A 25444-nucleotide genomic window follows, 5' to 3' on the forward strand; every position below is an offset into this window, starting at 1 on the left:
AATCTGGGATCTGGGAGAATTCCTGATCCACATCAGTTTAGAAATCATTAAACTCCCTTTCACAGTGACTGTCACTGCAACCTCTGGAAAATACAATCTTCCCCAAAGGGTCTGGAAACACTGGAATCCCTCAGGAATCGTGGGCAGAGTGGTTGTCCTGGGAGATCAGACTGAGCCGTCCTCAACATCTCCACTGACCATTTCCAAATAGCTGCAACACTCCACCCTTATCTCTTATCTAGACAGCTATATGAACGGAGTGGGAATGGAGGGATACAAAAGAGTGGTCTAGTTTAGACCAGGGAGCGGCGCGGGCTAATTGTTCCTTGTTTCTCGTGGGAAGTGGAAATGACTAGGGTTGGGAAGCATTTTCCGATCAGGGCCATTGTGATCTCCTGGACTCGTTTCGATCGCCTCGGGGGGTCGGAGAGGAATTTCCCAGATTTTCTTTTCCCCATATTGGCCCTGGGGTTTTTCACTCTGGGTTTTCGCCTCTCCCTGGAGATCACATGGTCTGGAATGGGGGGGTGGGGGTGAGTTAATAGGTTGTAATGAACAAAGCATCGTAGCTGTGAGGGACAGCTCGGTGGATAGGATATTGGTATGTAGATAGGCTGGAAAATTGGGCGGGGATCCTGGATTCAGGATTCAATCCTGGACCGGGGAGCGGCGCGGGCTTGGAGGGCCGAAGGGCCTGTTCCTGTGCTGTATTGTTCTTTGTTCTTTGTCCGCCCAAACACAGAGGCCAGTCTATCCCCCTGTATACAATCAGCAATAAACATCCCAACACAGCCTTTGACAGCCTGACTCCTCCCAGTCCCAATTCCCAGAGTCCTTGTGTCAGTTGATCTTCAGGAAACAGCCCAATGTTTCCATCAGGAGAGGGTTTTAAACAGCAGGAGGCACTGCGTCATTGAGCAGGAGGTAGGAGGGGTTCCTGGACAGGGCAGTGAAGTGACAAATCACTGAATCATTGAAGAAACAGGAAAGACAGTCAGTAAAGTGATGGACACAAATGCTCCCATCCATAAACTGTCTTTATAAAGAGCTCATTTAAACTAAGAGTTAACACGTCTCACTGTTACAGCTGCCCCCGAAGTAAATAGCAAGTTATATTTCCACTGGAATTTCTGATATTAATGTGATCCAGTTTCTGTCTTGTCGATTCCAGCGTTAAAACATTTCTGCAATCCTTTCACAAATGAAGAATTTGCCAAGTTCCAGTTTAACTCGGCCGCTTGTGATTCTCTCTCATTCCCACCAGAGGGCAGCAGGTGTATGGATAACACCAGCACATTTCAATTCGTAGAATCCTGCAGGCCATTCGGCCCATTGGGGTCGGCACCGACCACAATCCCAGCCAGATCCTATCCCTGTAACCCCACGTATTTATCCTGCTATCTCCCTGACACTAAGGGTCAATTTAACCACGGCCAATCAACCTGACCCGCACATCTTTGGACTGTGGGGGGAAACTGGAGCACCCGGAGGAAACCCACGCAGACACGGGGAGAACATGCAAACTCCGCACAGAGAGTGACCCGAGGCCGGAATTGAATCCGGGTCCCTGGTGCTGTGAAGCAGCAGTGCTAACCACTGTGCCACCGTGTCACCCCAATCTGGAGTGAACCCAGTTATACCGCAGGATAAAACAGAGAGTGTGACACTTACCCATACTGCACCGTGATGGTATCGTTCTTGGATCCTCTGCTATTTTCACTTCAGACTTGGGTCTAACCAGAGAGAGACAGAGAGAGAGAGAGAGACAGAGAGAGAGAGAGAGAGACAGAGAGAGAGAGAGAGAGACAGAGAGAGAGAGAGACAGAGAGAGAGAGAGAGAGAGACAGAGAGAGAGAGAGACAGAGAGAGAGAGAGACAGAGAGAGAGAGAGACAGAGAGAGAGAGAGAGAGACAGAGAGAGAGAGAGAGACAGAGAGACAGAGAGAGAGACAGAGAGAGAGAGAGAGACAGACAGAGAGAGAGACAGAGAGAGAGAGACAGAGAGAGAGACAGAGAGAGAGACAGAGAGAGAGAGAGAGACAGAGAGACAGACAGAGAGACAGAGAGAGAGAGACAGACAGAGAGACAGAGAGAGAGAGAGACAGAGAGATAGAGAGAGAGAGAGAGACAGACATTGAGACAGAGAGAGAGAGACAGAGAGAGAGAGACAGAGAGAGAGACAGAGAGAGAGACAGACAGAGAGAGAGAGACAGAGAGAGAGACAGAGAGAGAGAGAGACAGAGAGAGAGAGAGACAGAGAGAGAGAGAGACAGAGAGAGAGAGAGACAGAGAGAGAGACAGAGACAGAGACAGAGACAGAGAGAGAGACAGACAGAGAGAGAGACAGACAGAGAGAGAGACAGACAGAGAGAGAGACAGAGAGAGAGAGAGAGACAGACAGAGAGAGAGAGAGACAGAGAGAGAGAGAGACAGAGAGAGAGAGACAGAGACAGAGAGAGAGACAGAGACAGAGAGAGAGACAGACAGAGAGAGAGACAGACAGAGAGAGAGACAGACAGAGAGAGAGACAGACAGAGAGAGAGAGACAGAGGGAGAGATAGAGGGAGAGACAGAGGGAGAGACAGAGGGAGAGACAGAGGGAGAGACAGAGGGAGAGACAGAGGGAGAGACAGAGGGAGAGAGACGGAGAGAGAGACGGAGAGAGAGACGGAGGGAGAGACGGAGGGAGAGACGGAGGGAGAGACGGAGGGAGAGACGGAGGGAGAGACGGAGGGAGAGACGGAGGGAGAGACGGAGGGAGAGACGGAGGGAGAGACGGAGGGAGAGACGGAGGGAGAGACGGAGGGAGAGACGGAGGGAGAGACGGAGGGAGAGACGGAGGGAGAGACGGAGGGAGAGACAGAGGGAGAGACAGAGGGAGAGACAGAGGGAGAGACAGAGGGAGACAGTGGGAGACAGTGGGAGACAGTGGGAGACAGTGGGAGACAGTGGGAGAGACAGAGGGAGAGAGAGGGAGGGAGAGAGAGAGACAGAGAGAGAGATGGAGACAGAGAGAGAGACAGAGAGAGGGAGACAGAGAGAGAGACAGAGAGAGTGAGACAGAGAGAGAGACAGAGAGAGAAAGACAGAGACAGAGAGAGAGAGACAGAGAGAGAGAGACAGAGAGAGAGAGACAGAGAGAGACAGAGACAGAAAGAGAGACAGAGAGAGACAAAGACAGAGACAGAGAGAGAGACAGAGAGAGGAAGACAGGTGAGAGAGAGAGAGAGACAGAGAGACAGACAGAGAGACAGAGAGAAAGAGAGACAGAGAGACAGAGACAGAGACAGAGAGACAAAGACGGAGAGACAGAGACAGAGAGAGACAGAGAGACAGAGAGAAACATAGAGAGAGAGGCAGGGAGAGAGAGTGAGTGAGAGACAGAGAGAGAGACAGAGACAGGGACACAAAGAGAGAGAGAGAGAGCGAGACAAAGAGAGAGAGAGAGTCACTTGGAGGGAGTTTTAAAAGTGAGTAATTGTCAGGAATATTGTGTTTTCATTGGGGACAAGGGGATGTATTTCCGATGTACTGTACAGATCAGGAAATATACCCGTCACCAACAGGGATTTCACTGAACAGAAATTATCTTCACCGCCAGTCATTTATTGACGGAGGATTAATATCCAGACCTTTATCAGAGGCTGATTCACCCTGTCCTTCTCCCCATTCCTATACGGGCAGGAACGGGGAGTGAGGCTGAGACAAGATCAGCCACGATGGTATCGAATGGCAGAGCAGGTCGGAGGGGCTGAATGGCCTCCCCCGGCTCCGAGTCCTGATGTTCTCTCTCGGTGTTGTGCTGAGATATTCTCTTACATCCTGTCACCCTGCGTCACACAGAAGATTCATCACATCACAGAATCCAGCACAGGGGGTCAGGCAGACAGGGTGAACAGAACCACACAGCTCAGAGCACCAGTCACAGGGCAGGAACCATGGAATACCGGACTCACAAAGATACCGGCTCCAATCATCCCAGGAGGACTGGAGGCAGGTTGCTAGCGGTGTGCCGCAGGGATCAGTGCTTGGTCCTCTGCTCTTTGTGATTTTTATTAATGACTTAGAGGAGGGGGCTGAAGGGTGGATCAGTAAATTTGCTGATGACACCAAGAGTGGTGGAGTAGTGGATGAGGTGGAGGGCTGTTGTAGGCTGCAAAGAGACATAGATAGGATGCAAAGCTGGGCTGAAAAATGGCAAATGGAGTTTAACCCTGATAAATGTGAGGTGATTCATTTTGGTAGGACTAATTTAAATGTGGATTACAGGGTCAAAGGTAGGGTTCTGAAGACTGTGGAGGAACAGAGAGATCTTGGGGTCCATACCCACAGATCTCTGAAGGTTGCCACTCAAATGGATAGAGCTGTGAAGAAGGCCTATAGTGAGTTAGCTTTTATTAACAGGGGGTTGGAGTTTAAGAGCCGTGGGGTTATGCTGCAACTGTACAGGACCTTGGTGAGACCACATTTGGAATATTGTGTGCAGTTCTGGTCACCTCACTATAAGAAGGATGTGGAAGCGCTGGAAAGAGTGCAGAGGAGATTTACCAGGATGCTGCCTGGTTTGGAGGGTAGGTCTTATGAGGAAAGGTTGAGGGAGCTCGGGCTGTTCTCTCTGGAGCGGAGGAGGTTGAGGGGAGACTTAATAGAGGTTTATAAAATGATGAAGGGGATAGATAGAGTGAACGTTCAAAGACTATTTCCTCGGGTGGATGGAGCTATTACAAGGGGGCATAACTATAGGGTTCATGGTGGGAGATATAGGAAGGATATCAGAGGTAGGTTCTTTACGCAGAGAGTGGTTGGGGTGTGGAATGGACTGCTTGCAGTGATAGTGGAGTCAGACACTTTAGGAACATTTAAGCGGTTATTGGATAGGCACATGGAGCACACCAGGATGATAGGGAGTGGGATAGCTTGATCTTGGTTTCAGATAAAGCTCGGCACAGCATCGTGGGTCTTATGAGGAAAGGTTGAGGGAGCTCGGGCTGTTCTCTCTGGAGCGGAGGAGGTTGAGGGGAGACTTAATAGAGGTTTATAAAATGATGAAGGGGATAGATAGAGTGAACGTTCAAAGACTATTTCCTCGGGTGGATGGAGCTATTACAAGGGGGCATAACTATAGGGTTCGTGGTGGGAGATATAGGAAGGATATCAGAGGTAGGTTCTTTACGCAGAGAGTGGTTGGGGTGTGGAATGGACTGCTTGCAGTGATAGTGGAGTCAGACACTTTAGGAACATTTAAGCGGTTATTGGATAGGCACATGGAGCACACCAGGATGATAGGGAGTGGGATAGCTTGATCTTGGTTTCAGATGGTGGAGGGAGTGAATGTTTGTGGATGTGGTGCCAATCAAGTGGGCTGCTTTGTCCTTTATGCAGCGGGACCTGGGTCTCCTTGTGCACCAATCGCTGAAGGCAAGCATGCAGGTACAGCAGGCGGTAAAGAAGGTAAATCGTATATTGGCCTTCATAGCGAGACGATTCGAGTACAGGAGCAGGGATGTGTTGTTGCAATTATACAGGGCCTTGATGAGGCCACACCAGGAATATTGTGTCTCCTTATTTGAGGAAGGATGTTCTTGCTGTAGATGGAGTGCAGAGAAAGTTTACCAGGCTAATTCCTGGACTTGCGGGACTGACATATGAGGAGATACTAAGTCGGTTAGGATTGTATTCACTGTAATTCAGAAGAATGATGGAAGATTTCATAGAAAAGTATAAAATTCTAACAGGACTAGACAGCGTAGATGCAGATAGGATGTTCCTGATGGTGGGGGAGTCCGGAACCAGGAATCACAGTTTGAGGATTCAGTGTAGACCATTTAGAACTGAGTGAGGAGACATTTCTTCACCCAGAGAGTGGTCAGCCTGTGGAATTTACCAGCACAGAAAGTAGTTGAGGCCAAAACATTGACTGTTTTCAAGAAGCAGTTAGATATCGCTCTTAGGGTGACGGGGATCAAAGGATACGGAGAGGGGAGGCAGGGGGAAGGGGGGATCAGGCTGTTGAGTTGAATGATCAGCCATGATCATAATGAATGGCAGAGCAGGCTCGATGGGCTGAATGGCCAGTCCTGTGAGCCTGTCCCCACTCCTATTTTCTATGTCTGGATGGTTAATGGCTGTGTTATCTTCCTGGCTGTCGGTTTGCAAACAGTCACGATAAAATGAGCATTTCAATTTCAGGATGTTCACACGTCAGAACAGCATTGAACTTGGACAGACCTCACCCACTTGACCCGAGAATTAACAGCAGAACCCAGTTCTCTCCCCTGGGAAAACTTAAGACATCTCAGACTGGGCGGGACAGACCGCAGCCTGGGCACAGACTATCTGTGATCTCAGAACCAATCAAACTCTGGTGCAAAGACATCGAAAGTTATTTGAATCAATTCTCCAAACTCATTTGCTGTTGAATCCTTTATCAGTGCCTTTGTTCAGGATGGAATATTCCAGCACCCCCTCATCCAATTTTCCACACCCCACAGCCTCGGTAAACTTGAGATCATCCTGAACTCTGGCCTGCACCCAGTCTCATTTCCCCATCACCCCCTGCCGTCTGACCTACACTGGCTCCTGCTCCACCAATACCTTGGTTTGAAAGTTCCCCTCCCCATATTTTGGTCCCTCCATGGTGTCACCCTTCCCGATCTCTCTCTAACGTTCCCCAGCAGAGTACCGGCCCAGCATTCTGCTTCTCGGAGTTCCTCTCTCTGTGCACACAGCCGTCAGGGTACACATGTTGCCTTGGCCCTAAGCTCTGGAAATCACTCCCCATTTTTAAAAGCTGCTGGATTAGCTAAACACCGTCCCTCGTTCCTTGACTTGGTGTCAATTTTTATCCGATTACAATCCTATGAAGGGCTTTCAATCTTTTGGGTGCTATATGAATGCAAATTGGTGTTGTTGAGAATCAGCTGTCATTGAGGTGAAGGGGTTTAGATACACACCGGTCTGGCAGCCCAGGAAGTTCATGATCTGCGGGGAGAACAGTCACAACAGATTTAATACAAAACGAGTTCTCCAACCCTTTTGAGTCAAACAATTAAACTAAATTAAATAAAATAAGGGACAAAGCAAGAAGGGCAATCCCCTTAACGAGGGACCACCCAAAACAAAAACAAAGCACAAATGAAACTTCCAACATGAAACCAAAAGGTGACTAAAGGCGCACTGCAGCCCCTGCGGTGCCCAATGAGCATGGAGTGTCCGGATGGTGCCTGTGGACTCCACATGCTCCCTCTCCAGGGACACCCGGCCCTGAATGTAGCCACAGTACAGGGGCAGACAGTCAGGTCAGACAACCCCCTGGATCACCCGCTGTCTGGACCTGTTGATGGCGAGTTTGGCCAGGCCAGCAGCAGGTTCACGGGGAGGTCCTCCCCCTTCCCCACGCCCCCTCCGCACTGGTGCCCGCAGATCAGGAGTGTGGGGCTGAAGTGCAAAACAAAACTGCAACAAAAGGTTTTTTAAAATAATTGAGAAGGGAATGCAGTCTGAAACAACCTCTGTAAACATAGTCCCCGCACTTCACAAGAACAGGCCGGTATTTTGGGAGTCTGTGAACCAACGCAATCTGTGGCTGTGTGGGACTGCTGCGTGCAACACCCTCCACACCAGGTCGCCGATGTCAAAGGGGGAGAACTCCTCCATCCAGGGACCTCCACTGGGAACCTCTGCCACTGGACGGCAACAAGACACGTCCTGGCGACGGGCGGGGGCAGGGTAGTGGAAGGTGTGCAGCAGCAGCACATACAGGAAACCCCTCCGTGCAGTGGCAAAAGGGCATGGGGGGGGGGGGGGGGGGCATTTCCACAAGGCGCCCACCCCCACAGGTTCTCCACCAACCAGCTGTCGAGTTGATGCAGCTAAATCAGATGATTGGTCCAATCACTTCAGTTTCCAATTGGTCACATTAGGATTAAATGATGCACAAAGTGTCCAATGAGGGCAGTTTGAACTCTGAACTCAGGAACCTGATTGAGAACATAGAACCCTCACAGCCAATCAGGAGAGGAGAGTTTTTCCCACCTGACGGTGTAAATTCCCTTTAGGAATAAGATGGAAAAGTGATGATCGTGATCACTTTATATTGCGGATCAATCTAACACAAGAATCCATTACACCAGCAAATATTCAGAAAGTCATCATACAACAGGGTAATATACATTGATATGGAACATTGATAATGAATGTGTGGCATGTAGTCGCAGCTTTCAGACAGGGTTGCTGACATTTGTCTTTACCTCTCTTTGGCCTTGCGATAAAAGACGACGTGGTTTGATTTTCCAAACGACAATAGCCATCGATTAAATCTGCCATGCTTTCCACGGTAGCATGCGATGAGGCTATTATTGTTAATGGCTGCAGAGAAACAGAAAAGTCACAGGAGAAATAAAGTCTTATTGTGTAGCCATTACTGGAGTTATTCACTGCGACAGAGTAAGAATCATCTTTAACACAGAAAGTCAGCACGCAAGCTCAACAAGCAATTAGGAAGGCAAATAGTGCATTGGCCTTTACTGCGAGGGGATTCCGGTACAAGGATAGTTCAGGTACAGGATGCTCCCTCTTCCCACTGCGGGTTCCTCCCCAGCCCGGAGCAGATGTCCTGAACCCAGGCACCGGGCAGACAACACAGCCGCCTGGGCTCTGCCTCCTTGCTGCAGAGAACAGTGTCAATCCCCCTGACTATACTGTCCCCGACTCACTACATTCCTTGTTGCTGCCCCCAGCTGGAATGGCTTCCTGTACCACGGTGCCGTGGTCAGTTAGCTCACGCGCCCTGCAGCCCCCATTCTCACCCAAATAAGCAGAGCCCGTCACAACAAAAATAAATGCAAATTGGTGCTGTTAAGAATCAGCTGCCATTGAGATAAAAGGGTTTGGATGCACACGAGTCTGGCAGCCCAGGAAGTTCATGATGTGTCTCAATCAGCTACAACTAGCTCACTAGACACAATCCCATAAGAACATAAGAAATAGGAGCAGGAGTAGGCCATCTAGCCCCTCGAGCCTGCCCCGCCATTCAACAAGATCATGGCTGATCTGAAGTGAATCAGTTCCACTTACCCGCCTGATCCCTCTAACCCCTAATTCCCTTACTGATCAGAAATCCATCTATCTTAAACATATTCAACGAGGTAGCCTCCACCACTTCAGTAGGCAGAGAATTCCAGAGATTCACCATCCTCTGAGAGAAGAAGTTCCTCCTCAACTCTGTCCTAAACTGACCCCCCTTTATTTTGAGGCTGTGCCCTCTAGTTCTGGTTTCCTTTCTAAGTGGAAAGAATCTCTCCACCTCTACCCTATCCAGCCCCTTCATTATCTTATATGCCTCTATAAGATCACCCCTCAGCCTTCTAAACTCCAACGAGTACAAACCCAATCTGCTCAGTCTCTCCTCATAATCAACACCCCTCATCTCTGGTATCAACCTGGTGAACCTTCTCTGCACTCCCTCCAAGGTCAATATATCCTTTCGCAAATAAGGGGACCAAAACTGCACACAGTATTCCAGCTGCGGCCTCACCAATGCCTTGTACAGATGCAGCAAGACTTCTCTGCTTTTATACTCTATCCCCCTCGCGATAAATGCCAACATCCCATTTGCCTTCTTGATCACCTGTTGTACTTGCAGACTGAGTTTTTGCGACTCACGCACAAGGACCCCCAGGTCACCCTCTTTAGACACAGTGGACTGAACTCTTTTCCATGGCAAATAATCCCCGTTGACCAAACTCCTTTCCTTTGTAATAACTTTCAACAAGTTAAACTTTGAGTATTCCAATGCACCTCAGCCTTTCCTGTTCATACCCATTGTACAACATAGAACATTACAGCGCATCTCAATCCCTTTCCCATTCACTATCATTGGATAGATTTCCAATATCCCATCCTGCACACTCCTAATGTTTGAAATGTGAACGGATAGAACCCTCTTCCCAGCACGGTTGAGGTGTTAACATCACTGGAAAACCCAGCTCCTGCCTTTATTCAAACTGAGATCAGAATGAGCACATTCTTCACTCCGACAGGAGTGAGCTAACTCCACCGTCACCAATCAATCAAACAGCTCAGATAGACATCAGTAACAGATACTGGGCCAAGCTGATCAGAACTGATCATTGTACACAGCTATTAGCAGAGTGACTCAGGCTGTGTGAGGAGCATTTCTCGATACGCAAATGTTTGTACCTGTGGCGCCCCTTTAATTTCCAGCTGCAGTGAAGTTTTCTTCTCGTCCTCCGAGTGGACAAAGTTGATGCTTTTTATTTGGTTAAATTCTGCCAAGCTGATAGGCTGTTCAGAATTGAAAAGTAAAATTAGATTGATCATAGAATCTCACAGTGCAGAAGGAGGCCATTCAGCCCATCGAGTCTGCACCGACCACAATCCCACCCAGGCCTTATCCCCATAACCCCATGCATTTACCCCAGCTCGTCCCCCTGACTAACTAATTTACTTTAATTCTGCTAAACTGGATAGAAATAGTTAGGACAAAATCTCATTCATATCATGGGATCAGCCTGTCCCTCCTCCATCCAGGGAATCTCTGCTGTCTGTGATACGGATTTACAGCCTCTGTCCATCTCGGTGTTGCTCTGGGTCTCTGCGTGTCGGTTCGAGGACCTTGTCAGTGGACATCAGGACAAAACAGCATCTGCTGACTGGAGGGTGACAGGACAGCGAGAACCATAGAATCAGTGGAGCAGGCGGCCATTCGGCCCACCCCTGGGGTCATTAAGACCCCATTCCCGTGAAAATCCCACCTCCCAGCAGGTGCGAACGTGAGCCAGGATCACATTCCGGGCCTGGTTGGTTTTCTGACTCGGAACGTAATGGTTCAGTAACTTTACTCACTTCATCTTTATTGATCACTTGGCCAATTCCATGGCTTCCAATAACCAGTTCCACCGTTATCGTCCACCCTTGCTGAAAGGTAAAGAAGAATGATTGGATACAGGCTCGGAACGGAGGACACGGCAGCTGGAAGAGGAATTACTCAGACAGAAGGGTTTCAGACAATTCCACAAAGCACAAGAGGATATCAGTGTGGAGAGCGGGAGATCAGAAGGAAAGTCTGTCAGGGCACAGGCCGGGACCCTACCACCTCGCCCATCACGGAATTGGCACGGGCAAGGGTCCAACAATGGAAATTTCCATTCACCTCGGGCGGGGGTTTCCGGTCTCGCCCGAACGGGACCGTAAAATCCTGCCCACAACGTTCAAAGGGCAGTGCAACCTTTCCAAACATCTCTTTAGGAATACGGAGAGGGAGAACAGTGAGAGCGTTAGGGAGAGAAGGAGTGAAGGAAAGCGGGAAGCAGAGGGAGAGGGAGTGCAAGAAGGGAGAGAGACGGAGATGGAGGGGGGAGAGAGACATAAAAGGGGATAGGAAGAAAAATGGGAGAGGAAGAGGAGAGAGGGGGGAGGAAAGGAAAAGATTTCCTGTATTTGAGGAGGGTAGCTGCTGGAAAGGGGTTTAGGTTTCAGGGGATTTACCAACATCACAATGCTGCATAATTATCAACTAATCACATTTATCGACAATTCAGACATCAATATCTGTCCACAGCCTTGGCTAAGGATTCACAGTGAAGGAGGCTAGAAGTTGAAGAGGGTGAAATTGGTTTGGGTGTGTGTGCTGGAGGATAGCACGGTAAGGGTGACAGAGAATGAAAGATGTAACCCCAGAAGGTCCAGCCTCGAGTAGATCCTTGGAAGTATTTAGATGTACTGTTTGTAACCTCGCAAGGCATAACCCCGAGAGGTGAAACCCCTATGGAGAAACCCCCAAAAGGCAAAACCCTGGAAGAATGGACTCCATTCTTTTTGCAAGTTGTTATTGTGTTACTAAGTATTGGTATTGTGTTTATATTTGGCTGCTGTTTTATTATTTTATCATTTCTTGCCGTGGTAACAGCACTGGGCTGTTAATCCAGAGGCCCAGGATAACGCTCCGGGAATGTGGATTCAAGTCCCACCACAACATTTAAATTCCAATGACAAGGAAGATAAAGCTGGAACTGAAGCCTATCTCCGTACTGGTGACCATGAAACCATTGCCCATTGTCAGAAACACCCATCTGCTTCACTGATGTCCTTTGGGGAAGGAAATCTGCCGTCCTTACCTGGTCTGGCCTACGTGGGACTCCAGAGCCACAGCCAATGTGGTTGACTCTCAACTGCGCTTCAAGGGCAAATAGGGATGGGCAATAAATGCTGGTCAACCAGCGACGCTCATCATAGAATCCCTACAGTGCAGAAAGAGGCCATTTGGCCCATCGAGTCTGCACCGACCACGATCCCAACCAGGCCCTACCCCCATATCCCTACATATTTTACCCACTAATCCCTCTAACCTACACATCTCAGGACACTAAGGGGCAATTTTAGCATGGCCAATCAACCTAACCCGCACATCTTTGGACTGTGGGAGGAAACCGGAGCACCTGGAGGAAACCCACGCCGACACAAGGAGAATGTGCAAACTCCACACAGACAGTGACCCAAGCCGGGAATCGAACCAGGTTTGAAGCAGCAGTGCTAACCACTGTGCTACCGTGCCGCCCACATGTCCCACAAATGAAATTAAAACAAAATACCAGAGGAACTGAGGGGGGAGAAGCTGGGATTCTGACTTGGGACCCTGACGATGTGAGGCAGCAGTGCTAACCACTCTGCCAGTGTGCCCCCAATCCCTGCAGAGAGAGTGAGAGAAGACTGGGAAGTTTGTAAACCGACCGGGGTCAGATTTTATCAATATTTTAAACACTGATTGCTCTCATTCCCACAAGGTGACAACACAAAGAAAGCTTTTGAAGAAGCGTGGTTAATAATGAACTTACGCCCAGTTCACATTTGTAATGTTCTTGTTCAAAGTCTCTGACAGTACGAAGGATTTCGAAAAACTTGCAGATACATTCATCCTCCTTCATATAACCAAACTGCAGGAAGGTTTGCTGGATTAGTTTCCGTAAATGCTTGGCCTGTGAAGAAGAGGAGAGAGAAAAGGGAGATATCTCTGATTTCAGCAATTAGCCAATCAAGCTGCAATCTCACGATATTCCAGCGAGATATTAAAACTCAAAAATCCTTGACTGGTCATTCCAAATATTGAAAGAACTGGTTTTGTACGAAATGCTTCTTAATTTTTCTAAGTCAAGCTTTGTTCAGTGTGTAATTCTCACCATTGTACTGAGGGAAGTTAGCACTGCGGCCTCACAGGGCCAGGGACCTGGGGTGGCACGGGGCACAGTGATTAGCCTCACAGGGCCAGGGGTCTGGGGTGGCACGGGGCACAGTGATTAGCCTCACAGCGCCAGGGACCTGGGGCGGCGCGGTGGCACAGTGATTAGCCTCACAGCGCCAGGGACCTGGGGTGGCGCGGTGGCACAGTGATTAGCCTCACAGGGCCAGGGGTCTGGGGTGGCACGGGGCACAGTGATTAGCCTCACAGGGCCAGGGACCCGGGGCAGCACGGGGCACAGTGATTAGCCTCACAGCGCCAGGGGCCTGGGGCGGCGCAGTGGCACAGTGATTAGCACAACTGCCTCACAGCGCCAGGGACCTGGGGCGGCACGGTGGCACAGTGTTTAGCACTGCTGCCTCACAGCGCCAGGGACCTGGGGCGGTGCAGTGGCACAGTGATTAGCACTGCTGCCTCACAGCGCCAGGGACCTGGGTTCGATTCCCGGCTTGCGTCACTGCGTGGAGTCTGCACGTCCTCCCCATGTCTGCGCGGGTTTCCTCCCACACTGCAAAGATGTGCGGGTTAGATGGCATTAGCCATGGTAAACACAAGGGGTTACGGGTCAAGGGTGAAGGGGAGGGCCTGGGTGGGATGTCCTTTTGGAGAGTTGGTGCAAACTCGATGGGCCGAATGGCTTCTTTCTGCACTGTAAGGAATCTGGATTCTATGGAGTCAGCATTATCACAGAATTTGAGTTTCAGTTTAAGATGTAAGTTTGAGACCCCATCCCTCTCTCAGTTGACATGAAACAGCCAATGATATTATTCTGAAGAGCAGGTGGTTCTCCCTGTTGTCCTGGACAATGATTATCTGGCCATTTGTGTCAATGATAAAAGATAAACAAACAGCAAATGGGAAGGTTCTGCCACAACCTCTGCATGTGAAGCCACCATGTGATGTTCTGGGCTGCTGTTTTTGGCACTGGTGACTGTTGCCAAGTTGCTGAAGCCAGTGGCATCATGGTAAACGCCAAGGAGGTCCCACCAGCTCGTGGCTCCCAGCTGCAGTGGACAATGTTTAGGGCCTTCACGTCACACCTGTGAGCATCCCTGAAGCAGAGTTTTGGACAACCGAGTGGTCACCTGGTTGCAGCCACCGCCCCGTGCAGAATGTCCTCAGCTTCATGACCATCCTCATTCTGCACACGTGCCACTCATACAGGAGGCGGTGATGCAGTGGGATTGTCACTGGACTAGCAATCCAGAGAGCCAGGGTAATGCTCTGGGAACCCGGGTTCGAATCCCACCACAGCTGATGGTGAAATTTGAATTCAATCAAAAATCTGGAAATAAAAATCTTTGTCGATTGTCGGAAAAACACATCTGGTTCACTCGTGTCCTTTAGGGGAGAAAATCTGCCATCCTTACCCTGTCTGGCCTACATGTGATGTGATACAGCAATGTGGTTGACTCTTAAATGCCCTCCCCTCACTTAGGGAGCCAGCAACGCCCACATCCCATAAATGAATTTAAAAATACATTGCTGTTTGTGGGAGCTTGGTGGGCACAAAGTGTTGCTGCGTTTCCTACATTACAGACAGGTGAGGCCGTGGGATGAATACAGGTGTTTTCCTGCCTCTTTACAGCTGTTTCTGTGATCTTCACGGAGGCTGACAGGTAGCAGGGTGAAAGCAGACAGATAATAGAAAGACTATACACAGAATAACCTGGGTTTTTCACCTATCTGGGAATATTGGGAAATTACTGAGGGAGAAATGGACACCATGTCAGGTCAGGTGGTTAAGGAGTTAGTCAAAGGAGCGAAGATCAATTTAACCTGCTGGAGGAAGACAACACACAGTAATGAAGACATGAAAAGAGGAAGAACAAGGGATTGAGATTCATTAGGTGGCACTTTCACAGTTAGCACAGACACAATGGGATGAATGGCCTCATTTGGTGCTAGTACATTCTCTGGCCTCTTGTGCATCCCCCAGCTCTTTGACTGCACCATTGTTGACTGTGCTTTCAGCTCTCGAAAGCAGACACTCCATCCCTCAAACCCTCACTCTAGACTTCCCTGAAACTGTTTCTTTAACTTCATTTTGTTGACTGAACAAAGAACAAAGAACAATACAGCACAGGAACGGGCCCTTTGGCCCTCCAAGCCCACGCCGCTCCCTGGTCCAAACTAGACCATTCTTTTGTATCCCTCCATTCCCACTCCGTTCATGTGGCTATCTAGATAAGTCTTAAACGTTCCCAGTGTGTCCGCCTCCACCACCTTGCCCGGCAGCGCATTCCAGGCCTCCACCACCCTCTGGGTAAAATACGTCCTTCTGATATCCGTGTTAAACCTCCCCCCACCTCACCTTGAACCTATGACCCCTCGTGAACATCACCACCGATCTGGGAAAAAGCTTCCCACCGTTCACCCTATCTATGCCTGACTGAGCTTCCAATAATCCTTTCCGATCACTTATTTATCCCAACATCCTGCTTTTTGCTGATGGCATTGTGATGATAGTATGCTATTGGTATATTTTATGTTTTAGGGGAATATTTTTAAATTCAGTTTTTTTCTATAGGTAGTCGGTATGTCTGGGGGGAATGCAGCTCAGATGCTGGGAAAGCAGGATAATTCCTCATTTTAGCTTTACAGTATTTACTTAGGACACAGCTAATGGATTTTTGTTTATAGATAAAGATTTCCCCTGGGCTTTTGATTAGTTTGATTGACAGGGTCATGGGATAATGTGGTTAATGGGAAGAACTGGGTTTATAGCAGAGAAAAACAGTTTTCAGTTTTGGCTGGGGTTTGTTAAAGACAGAGGTCTGCAACCTGCTCTGAAAATCAGAATCTCTCTGAAACCTTTGAAACTGTGTATACTCCTTTTAGCAAGTATATGTATGGTTGCGAACTGTATTTAAAGTGGAATTTAGGTCTGTAAGAGGATGTTGCTTATTTGGAACTGAAACAGCAATAAGTTAGAAATTAGAGTTATTCCTTTTCATTTTAAAATACTTTTTAATAGTTAAGCTGCTTCATTTATTAGAGTTATATTTAAACTGTGTTATTGAATAATGTTTGTTTACTGTAAAAGATCCCTAATTTGTCAGTGGGATCACTCCTGGAGCAAAGCATACTATCCTCACGCTTATACCAAAATAGAAAAATTGTTGGGGTCTTGTCTGGCTTCATCATGTAGCTTCAGGGTTTAGCCCGGGATCGTAACAGCAGCTTGTGAAGCAGCTGGGACATAGTCTCTGTGTTAAAGATGTTAAATAAATACCATATTGTTGGTATCAGTTGCAGGAATAATAAAGGTTGCTTTGTGTGAACGATATGCTCATCCCAGTGATATTCTCCAGGGAAAAGAATGATCCTAAAGTCAGTATGAATATTGCTGAAAAGATGCAGCACAGCAGGCAACACGGGACAGGAGGCAGGGCAGCAGAGGATGCAGCGCAGCACAGCACTGCAGAGCACAGCACACAGGATAACAACAGCACAATTAGGGCGATTAAAAACTCTTAGAGAAAATATCAAACCCAGTCAGGCAATCAGACAGACAGAACAAGCAGACAAGCTGGAAACACTTTCAGCAACACTATCTTGCTGTACAGTTTTGAGATTTATCTCAGCTCATATCTGAAAGCTGGGAGTTCTCCACAACCCAGCACCAAACATCGAGTAAAAATACTCAGAATGAAAGAGCTACAATCCCAACACCACCTTCTCCAGGGCAATTTCAGGATGGAGATCCCACCAGTACGCACATCCCAAAAACAAGCTGGTTAAGACTGAGCGTCTGTTGAAGGTGGGATTGCTCCAGAGCTGGAACAAAACACAGGCAGGAAAAACTAACAGATTTCACACATGGGTGATGGGTGTCTGGAACAAGCTGCCAGAGGCAGTAGTAGAGGCGGGTACAATTCTGTCTTTTAAAAAGCGTTTAGACAGTTACATGGGTATGATGGATATAGAGGGATATGGGCCAAACACGGGCAATTGGGACTAGCTTAGTGGTTAAAAAAAGGGTGGCATGGACAAGTAGGGCTGAAGGGCCTGTTTCCATGCTGTAAACCTCTATGACTCTATACAACATCAGAATAGAGGAGGCCATTTATCCCCCTGAGCCCCTGTTCAACCATTCAATCAGACCCATCCATGATCTAACTCCAAATGTTTCATTGATTGCAGGCCAGTTGTTGGAGTGTGAAACTAGACCGGGGTGGGGAACCTCAGGCTCGGGAGGGGGGCCGCGTACGGCCTACTGCACTTCTTTACCCGGCCTGCGGCCGACCCAGGTGATCTTTTTCACGAAAGCATCGTGTGCCTATGATGAATATGTCTCCGCCATTTTAGACCTCAGGCTTCCCAGCCCATCTACGGAGAGCTCCCAGGGTGCAGACCAACCACCCCATGTTTTTTATTTTAATTCTTGAATCTTGAAGATGGAGGAGGAGAACGCCAGTGTGAAAGCTGGAATGGGCAGATGCTCCAGACTCTGGGTGGGTTGAAGGTAACACAGCGCCAAGCCCCAGTTGGTGAGGAATTTCACCATTCTGCACACACTCCACACCCAGCTCCCACTCTCCAGACAAGCTCAGCTTGGTGGAACTGGGTTTATTTGCTGACTGCTCTTCTCCCAAACAGCACAACTGGGACGTGAGGAGATATTGAAAATGAATGGCTAATTTCTGTGTCGTTGTAGAAGGCAGATAGATGGTGAGCTGTATTTTCCTTTGACAGAGCAAAGATCAGGAGGACTGAGATTAATGCAAAATTCACTGGGAAGTTTGCGAAGAGTCTGCTCACTGAATTCAACAATCCTCATTACAGAATATTATTCTTTGGTGGAATTTCTTAAATTTCCCACTTCCTCCCGGCTGTACTGTCCTGATATCTTGTCTGGAATCCTCTGTTCTCACACGATAAACGTGCTTGGTGTTTTGCTGCACGGGCTGTTCTCACAGTTTGATTTGAAAGCAGCACTCTGTCTCAGACACACAAAGAGGAAACATTGATGCCGAGTGTTGGGTTTTTGATGAAAACTTGACAAAGGATTACTTCTTGTGGAGGTGGAAGTCAAACTGGTGTGATTGATTTGCGTTGCTGTTTGGAACTACAGATCACTGTGAGCAGTATTGGTCAAAACTTTCCCTGGCAAAGAACCACCTGATGTGGAGATGCCGGCGTTGGACTGGGGTAAACACATTAAGAAGTTTAACAACACCAGGTTAAAGTCCAACAGGTTTATTTGGTATTTGGCTTTTGCTACCAAATAAACCTGTTGGACTTTAACCTGGTGTTGTTAAACTTCTTACTGAAAGAACCACCTGCCATGTCAGATTGCAAATTTGGAAAAGTGGGTACCGAGTAGCAACATCATCTGTGTCAGCAAACACTACAGAGTTCATTAAAGGGCAAGAGCATTTGGGTTTCCGTATTCTCTGTAAAGAATATAAATTCCGTTGTTTTTATGTGTGTGGCCCCCGATTGATTTTGTCTCGTGTGAATGACCTTCAATCAAAAAAAGGTTCCCCGCCTCTGAACCAAACACTCCCTTTTCTGGATAATAGGTTTATTTACAGAATGCAACATTAATATCTGCTTCCTGATAATGTTTGCAGTGTCCCAGCAGTCTCTCTTTATAAGTGCTTGATTAAACAATGTCCTTTTCCTGGGAATCTTAACAATACCATTAACATAATTTACCCAACCAGTTCCCCATAAAACAATTGGTTTACATTAATCCGACAGAGAACAAAGAACAAAGAAAATTACAGCACAGGAACAGGCTTTTCGGCCCTCCAAGCCTGCACCGATCATGCTGCCCGACTTAACTAAAACCCCCTATCCTTCCGGGGACCGTATCCCTCTATTCCCATCCTATTCATGTACTTGTTAAGACGCCCCTTAAAAATCACTACCGTATCCGCTTCCACTACCTCCCCGGCAACGAGTTCCAGGCACCCACTACTCTCTGTGTAAAAAATCTGCCTCGTACATCTCCTTTAAACCTTGCCCCTTGCACCTGAAACCTATGCCCCCGAGTAATTGACTCTTCCACCCTGGGAAAAAGCTTCTGACTATCCACTCTGTCTATACCCCTCATAATCTTGTAGACTTCTATCAGGTCACCCCTCAACCCCCGACCAGGACCAGGGCATAATTTGCCATCCATTGCCATTTGCAGAAAGAAAATCCTAGACTCCCCCCCCACCATCCTCCAAGCCAGCAGGAATGGTTTCTCTCGATCCACCCTCTCTACTTCCCTTAATATCTTAAAATTCTCAATCACATCTCCCTTTAACTAATAGTCACAACTGGGAGAGTAAATAATTAATTAGTGATTATTCTTACCTTCATACTTTCCTGTAGCTGTTTAGGAAAGAATAGATCGAGACCAACGTCCTTCCTTCAAAGTAAAGACAAACATCTCAGCGAGTGTGGTGTCAAATAGTCATCGCCTCATAGGGGTCAATCTCAAAGGACAAGCGCAGGTTTCCACAGCAGAATAACACATCAAAGTAGCAGGTCTCAAACCAACGGAATGAAGGAGCCTGACTGATCCCATAGCCCGGGGAAGTGTGAAAGAAAACATCTGGACCAGGACACAGATCCTGCTGGTTTCCCTGTAACATCTGGGCCAGGGCACAGATCCTGCTGGTCTCCCTGTAACATCTGGACCAGCCTCTGCTGGTCGTCAGTTATAAATATATTGCCGTTATGTTCCAGCGAAAGAATCACAGAACTTTGTGGTTGACGTATTCAGGGAAAATCACAACCTAATTGTCCAGCGCACGTACTCTCCGAATTCACCTCTCCAGATGTTAATTCGAAGTCGAGATAAACTCTAACCAAACACAAAACGCTCCAGATGTGAAAAACTCACTTCATCACAACATCCAAACAGGAAATAAAACCATGAGAACACTTACTCCAGCAATTCAAAATTAGATTTCTTCTCCAAAGCCTTTGGCTGAATATCCTTGTAAAACCTCCTGATAGGAAAAGGAGACACTATTAACACACACCATTCACCAGATCATCCACAATTCACAAATTATAGAGAAATATGCTGAATTTAAGCAGAATTTGGAAGACAAGTGCCAATTGGATCCAATAGTGTGAGGGAGCTGAATTATCAGTGCAGATACAGTCAGTAACACAGGGTGTTGGGGGAGAGGGATTACTGAGTGACAGTGTGAGGGAGCTGGATTAACATCAGTACAGAAACAGTCAGTAACACAGGATGCTGGGGGGGAGGGGTTACTGAGTGACAGTGTGAGGGAGCTGGATTAACATCAGTCGAGATACAGTCAGTAACACAGGGTGCTGGGGGAGAGGGGTTACTGAGTAACAGTGTGAGAGAGCTGGATTAACATCAGTACAGATACAGTCAGTAACACAGGGTGCTGGGGAAGAGCAGGTTACTGAGTGACAGTGTGAGGGAGCTGGATTAACATCAGTACAGAAACAGTCAGTAACACAGGGTGCTGGGGGAGAGGGGTTACTGAGTGACAGTGTGAGGGAGCTGGATTAACATCAGTAGAGATACAGTCAGTAACAGAGGATGCTGGAGGAGAGAGGTTGCTAAGTGACAGTGTGAGGGAGCTGGATTAACATCAGTACATATACAGTCAGTAACACAGGGTGCTGGGGGGAGAGGGGTTACTGAGTGACAGTGAGAGGGAGCTGGATTATATTCTCCTAATGCACTCTTGAACTCTAACTGATACAATAAGACGTGGGAGCAGAAGTAAGCCATTCGGCCCATTGACTGCTCCATCATTCAGGCATCATGATTGATGTGACATAATCCTGAACTCCCGTCCTGATTAAAAATCTATCTGAGATAACTCTGACATTCCTTTTTTTCCAGCTTTTGTTTCTGTTGTGAACCTGATTTCACCCAAAACTCACCCAAATTCCCAGTCCTCACAGCTCACTGGCCAGAACATTTTTTTATTCATTCGTGGGACATTCGTGGCTGGGCCAGCATTTATTGCCCATCCCTCGTTGCCCGAGAGCAGTTGAGAGTCAGCCACAATGCTGTGGTTCTGGAGTTACATGTAGGCCAGACTGGGGTAAGGATGGCAGATTTCCTTCCCTAAAGGACATTAGTGAACCAGATGGGTTTTTCTGACAATTGACAATGGTTTCATCGTAATCAATAGATTCCTAATTCAGATTCCAGATAGTTTTTAGTGAATTCAAATTCCACCATCTGCCGTGGTGGGATTCGAACCCAGGTCCCCAGAACATTAGCTGAGTTTCTGGATTAATAATTTGGTGATAATACCACTAGCCCATCGCTTCCCCATCAATCAGCACCTTGAATTTAAAATTCTCATCCTTCCCTTTGGATGAGAGTTTCCCAAGCCTCTCCCTTCCCTCTTTCCATCACTCCCACGCGCTATTGATGATTTGTGTTTTGAAGTTTTCAGGGTTAGGTGGTTAATCTTGCACCCTCCCATTGAGTATTAACGGCCGGACAATCCAGACAAGGCCTCGATCTGGGATCGCAGGCGATATTGTAGTTTGCAGAAAGTGAATCTCCAGGGTGCCGTTCCACCGAACTCTAGGCCGGAGACAGAAAGGATCAGCAGGGTTTCCAGAAATGGAACGTTACCTGATCTCGAGGCAGCCAAGCTTCAAGGCTGTTTCCTGATCCACTTGAGCAGCAACTTCCTCCATGTAGTCACTGCGTACCTGCGCGGACAATTAGATTCATTACACTCTCCGAAATGTCATTAAACAGGACTGTCCTGACCACTGCTCGGACTGTACTACAGACCTCCAAATAGTGGAAAGAAGAACAAATATGCCGAGAGATTTGTGAGTGTAAAACAATGGGTCTGTAATCATTGGGGAATTCAAACACTCTGATATCGATTGGGAAACAAACAGTGTGAAAGGCACAGAGGGCACAACATTCCTGAACACCTTTCACAAGAACCTTTCCAGCCAACATGTCACAAGCTGAGTGAGAGGGGGGTTCAATTCTAGATTTAGTTTTAGGGAATGAAGCTGGACAAGTGGATGAATGAGCAATGGGCGACTATTTCAGAGATAACCACCAGAATAGCGTTTGATTCAGCATCATTATGGAACAGGACAAAGATAGAACACAGTAAACATTCTAAACTGGAGCCAGACACATTTGTCAAAGCTAAGATGAGCTGGCGAGAGTGGACTGCACACAGTTATTAGAAGAAAAATGGTGTCAAAGCAGGAGGAGGCATTCCAAGGAGGAATTCTACAGGCACAGTGCAAACATGTCCCCACAAAGAAAACGGGAGGGATTGCCAAATCCAGAGCCCCCAGTTATCCAGAAGCGCACAGCATAAGGCAAAGTAAAAAAGAAAGCTAATGACAGTCACAAAAAACTGAATAGTGTAGAAAGTCTAGAGGAGTGTAGAAAGTACAGGGGTGAAGGAAAAACAGAAATTCATAGTATCCCTATACTGCAGGAGGCCATTCGGCCCATCGAGTCTGCACTGACCACAATCCCACACAGGCCTCATTCCCGCAACCCCACATATTTACCCTGCTAATCCCCTGACACTAGGGCTAATTTAGCATGGCCAATCAACCTAATCTACACATCTTTGGGCTGTGGGAGGAAACCGGAGCACCCGGAGGAAACCACGCAGACACGGGGAGGACTTGCAAACTCCACACAGACAGTGACCCAAGCCGGGAATCAAACCCGGATCCCTGGCGCTGTGAGGCAGTGCCAACCACTGTGCCACTGTGCCACCGTGCCGCCCCTAATTAGGAAAACAAAGAGAGGATATGGAAAAATTATTGGAAACAATTCTGAGAACCAGGATAAAGTGTCCCTTGGAAAGGCACAGATTTATCAGGGATAGTCAGCCTGGTTTTATCAGAGGAAGATTGCATCTTACTAACGTAATAGAATTTTTTGAGGCAGTAACAAGGAGGATAGATGAGGGTCCAGTGCAGTGGATGTTGTCTACATGGATTTCAGTAAGATTGGTCAGAACAGTGAGATCTTTTGGGATACAGGAGGAGGTGGCAGATTGGATCCAAAGTTGACTCAATGACAGGAATCAAATGGTGACAGTCGATTGATGATTTTGTGAATGGGAAACAGTTTCCGATGGTGTTCCCCAGGGCTCAGTGTTGGGGTCCTTGCTGTTTGTTGTTTATATTAATGATTTAAACTTAAATGTGAGAGGCATGGTTGGGAAATTTGCAGAAGAGACAAAGAAGGTCGGTGTAGTTGATAATGAAGAGGATAGCTGTCAACTCCAGAACGATATTAATGGTCTGGTTGAGGTGGGAGATAAAAATAAGCAAGAAATATCCAATAAACGGGCAGATATCGAGAGGGGTTGAGGAGTGTGTGATGACCCCATGACCTGGATGGAGAATCAGTAACTGACCTCCCAATTGGGCTCATTGAATGTGAGCTTCCCGGGGATTGGTAATCACACCACCAGGTGGAGCTCACGTACCGAGTCCTGTATAAAGCAAGACCCCGAGTGGGTCCATTAACCTTTTAGTCCTGGTTGGGATCTGTTGCGTTCATGACAGGCTTGTGGTTATTGATTATTTTCACGGTTCCTTCACAGCCGACTTCTGGAGTTTTTTTTTATTGTACAGTGCATAACCACAGGTTGTTAAAGGTGACAGGACAGGTGGACAAGGTGAATAAGAAGGCCGATGAAATGTTTTCCTTTATTGGGTGAGGTATACAAAAGCAGGGATGTAATGATGGAACTGTATAAAATGCTGGTTAGGCCACAGCTGGAGTTCTGTGTACAGTTCTGGTCACCACATTACAGGAAGGACATCATTGCTCTGGAGAGAGTGTGGAGCAGATTTACAAGAATGTTGCCGGGCCTTGAGACTTGCAGCAACAAGGAGAGACTGGATAATCTAGAGTTGTTTTCCTGAGGACAGAGGAGGTTAAGGGGTGACCTAATTGTGGTGTACAGAATTATGAGGGACCGAGATAGGGTCGACAGGACAGATGTATTTCCCCCCAGCTGAGGGGTCATGGTAAAAGGATAAGATGGAACCTGAGGAAAACCTTTCTCATCCAGAGGGTGGTGGGTGTCTGGAATTCACTGCCTGAGTTGGTGATTGAAGCTGAAACACTCAACTCATTTAAAAGGTACCTGGATCGGCACCTTAAACATGGGAACCTGCGAGGTGCTGGAAAATAGAATTCAAATGAGTGGCTAGTTACTTCTTTCTCTATTTAGGCCACCCAATGAGCTGAATGGTCTCTTCCTGAACAGTAATTGTTTAGTGGTTCTAGGGGCCATCTCATCTCTTTTTAAGGGTCAAAACTGAAGTTGAGTAACTTTTATCTTGTTTCTTAATTTATCAGACAGTTCAGTTAGTGCAGACGCGCAGTCTGTTAGTGATTGAATATCGACTGCTCCCCTACAACAGGCTCTAGACCAAAGCAGTAGATGCCAGTCATTGCCTGGCACCTCAGTCAAGGAGAAATAACAAAATCAGAAGACAAGCTTCCACCAGCCCTCCAATGGTAATCACCCCTTCATCTGTCCTCCTAGCCTCAAACCCAGAGACCCCCTAAACCCAGGGTCCGAAGAACAAAGGGAGTGACTGCCGGTACCTACAGGTTCCTGAACCCGAAAGCTGTTGTTTCAAACTGGATTCCAGAAACTTCCACACGTAACCTCGGCAGGGACTGAGTGGCAGGTAGCACAGTGGTTAGCACTGCTGCTTCACAGCTCCAGGGACCTGGGTTCGAATCCCGGCTCGGGTCACTGTCTGTGTGGAGTTTGCACATTCTCCTCGTGTCTGCGTGGGTTTCCTCCGGGTGCTCCGGTTTCCTCCCACAGTCCAAAGATGTGCGGGTTAGGTTGATTGGCCATGCTAAAATTGCCCCTTAGTGTCCTGGGATGCGTAGATTAGAGGGATTAGTGGGTAAAATATGTAGGGATATGGGGGTAGGGCCTGGGTGGGATTGTGGTTGGTGCAGACTCGATGGGCCGAATGGCCTCTTTCTGTACTGTAGGGTTTCTATGATTCTATGATTACTCAGGGTGTGACAGTCTCTGGGTTAATGCTGTGTGTAGTACTCAGCGTGTGACAGTCTCTGGGTTATTACTGTGAGTAAATCTCACGGGATCCAGGGTGAGGTATCTAAATGGATATAAAATTGGCTTCTGTGGTTGTAGAGAGTTGTTTTTCAAATGCAAGGTAATGCATTTTGGTAGATTGAACCAGGGC

The 25444-nt window shown here is 47.7% G+C and overlaps 2 protein-coding genes across 5 annotated transcripts in view; both read right to left on the reverse strand.

The window, feature by feature from the left end:
• Window positions 1-25444, reverse strand: part of LOC144504254 (uncharacterized) — a 450031-nt gene that overhangs the window by 254496 nt on the left and 170091 nt on the right. The gene's annotated exons all lie outside the window — the stretch shown is intronic.
• Window positions 1-25444, reverse strand: part of LOC144504251 (protein-tyrosine kinase 2-beta-like) — a 144083-nt gene that overhangs the window by 51197 nt on the left and 67442 nt on the right. For all 4 annotated transcript variants that reach the window (XM_078229337.1, XM_078229336.1, XM_078229334.1 and 1 more), the window contains exons 5-13: window positions 21840-21919; window positions 20146-20208; window positions 19568-19622; window positions 12855-12995; window positions 10867-10938; window positions 10201-10305; window positions 8250-8367; window positions 6954-6981; window positions 1672-1733 (exon numbers count right to left, since the gene is read on the reverse strand). In XM_078229337.1, coding sequence (XP_078085463.1) covers window positions 1672-1733; window positions 6954-6981; window positions 8250-8367; window positions 10201-10305; window positions 10867-10938; window positions 12855-12995; window positions 19568-19622; window positions 20146-20208; window positions 21840-21919 — 724 coding nt within the window. The remainder of the gene's footprint in view (window positions 1-1671; window positions 1734-6953; window positions 6982-8249; window positions 8368-10200; window positions 10306-10866; window positions 10939-12854; window positions 12996-19567; window positions 19623-20145; window positions 20209-21839; window positions 21920-25444) is intronic.

The sequence above is a fragment of the Mustelus asterias genome, chromosome 15 (genome assembly GCF_964213995.1).
Source record: "Mustelus asterias chromosome 15, sMusAst1.hap1.1, whole genome shotgun sequence".
In the NCBI taxonomy this organism is placed as follows: Eukaryota; Metazoa; Chordata; class Chondrichthyes; order Carcharhiniformes; family Triakidae; genus Mustelus; species Mustelus asterias.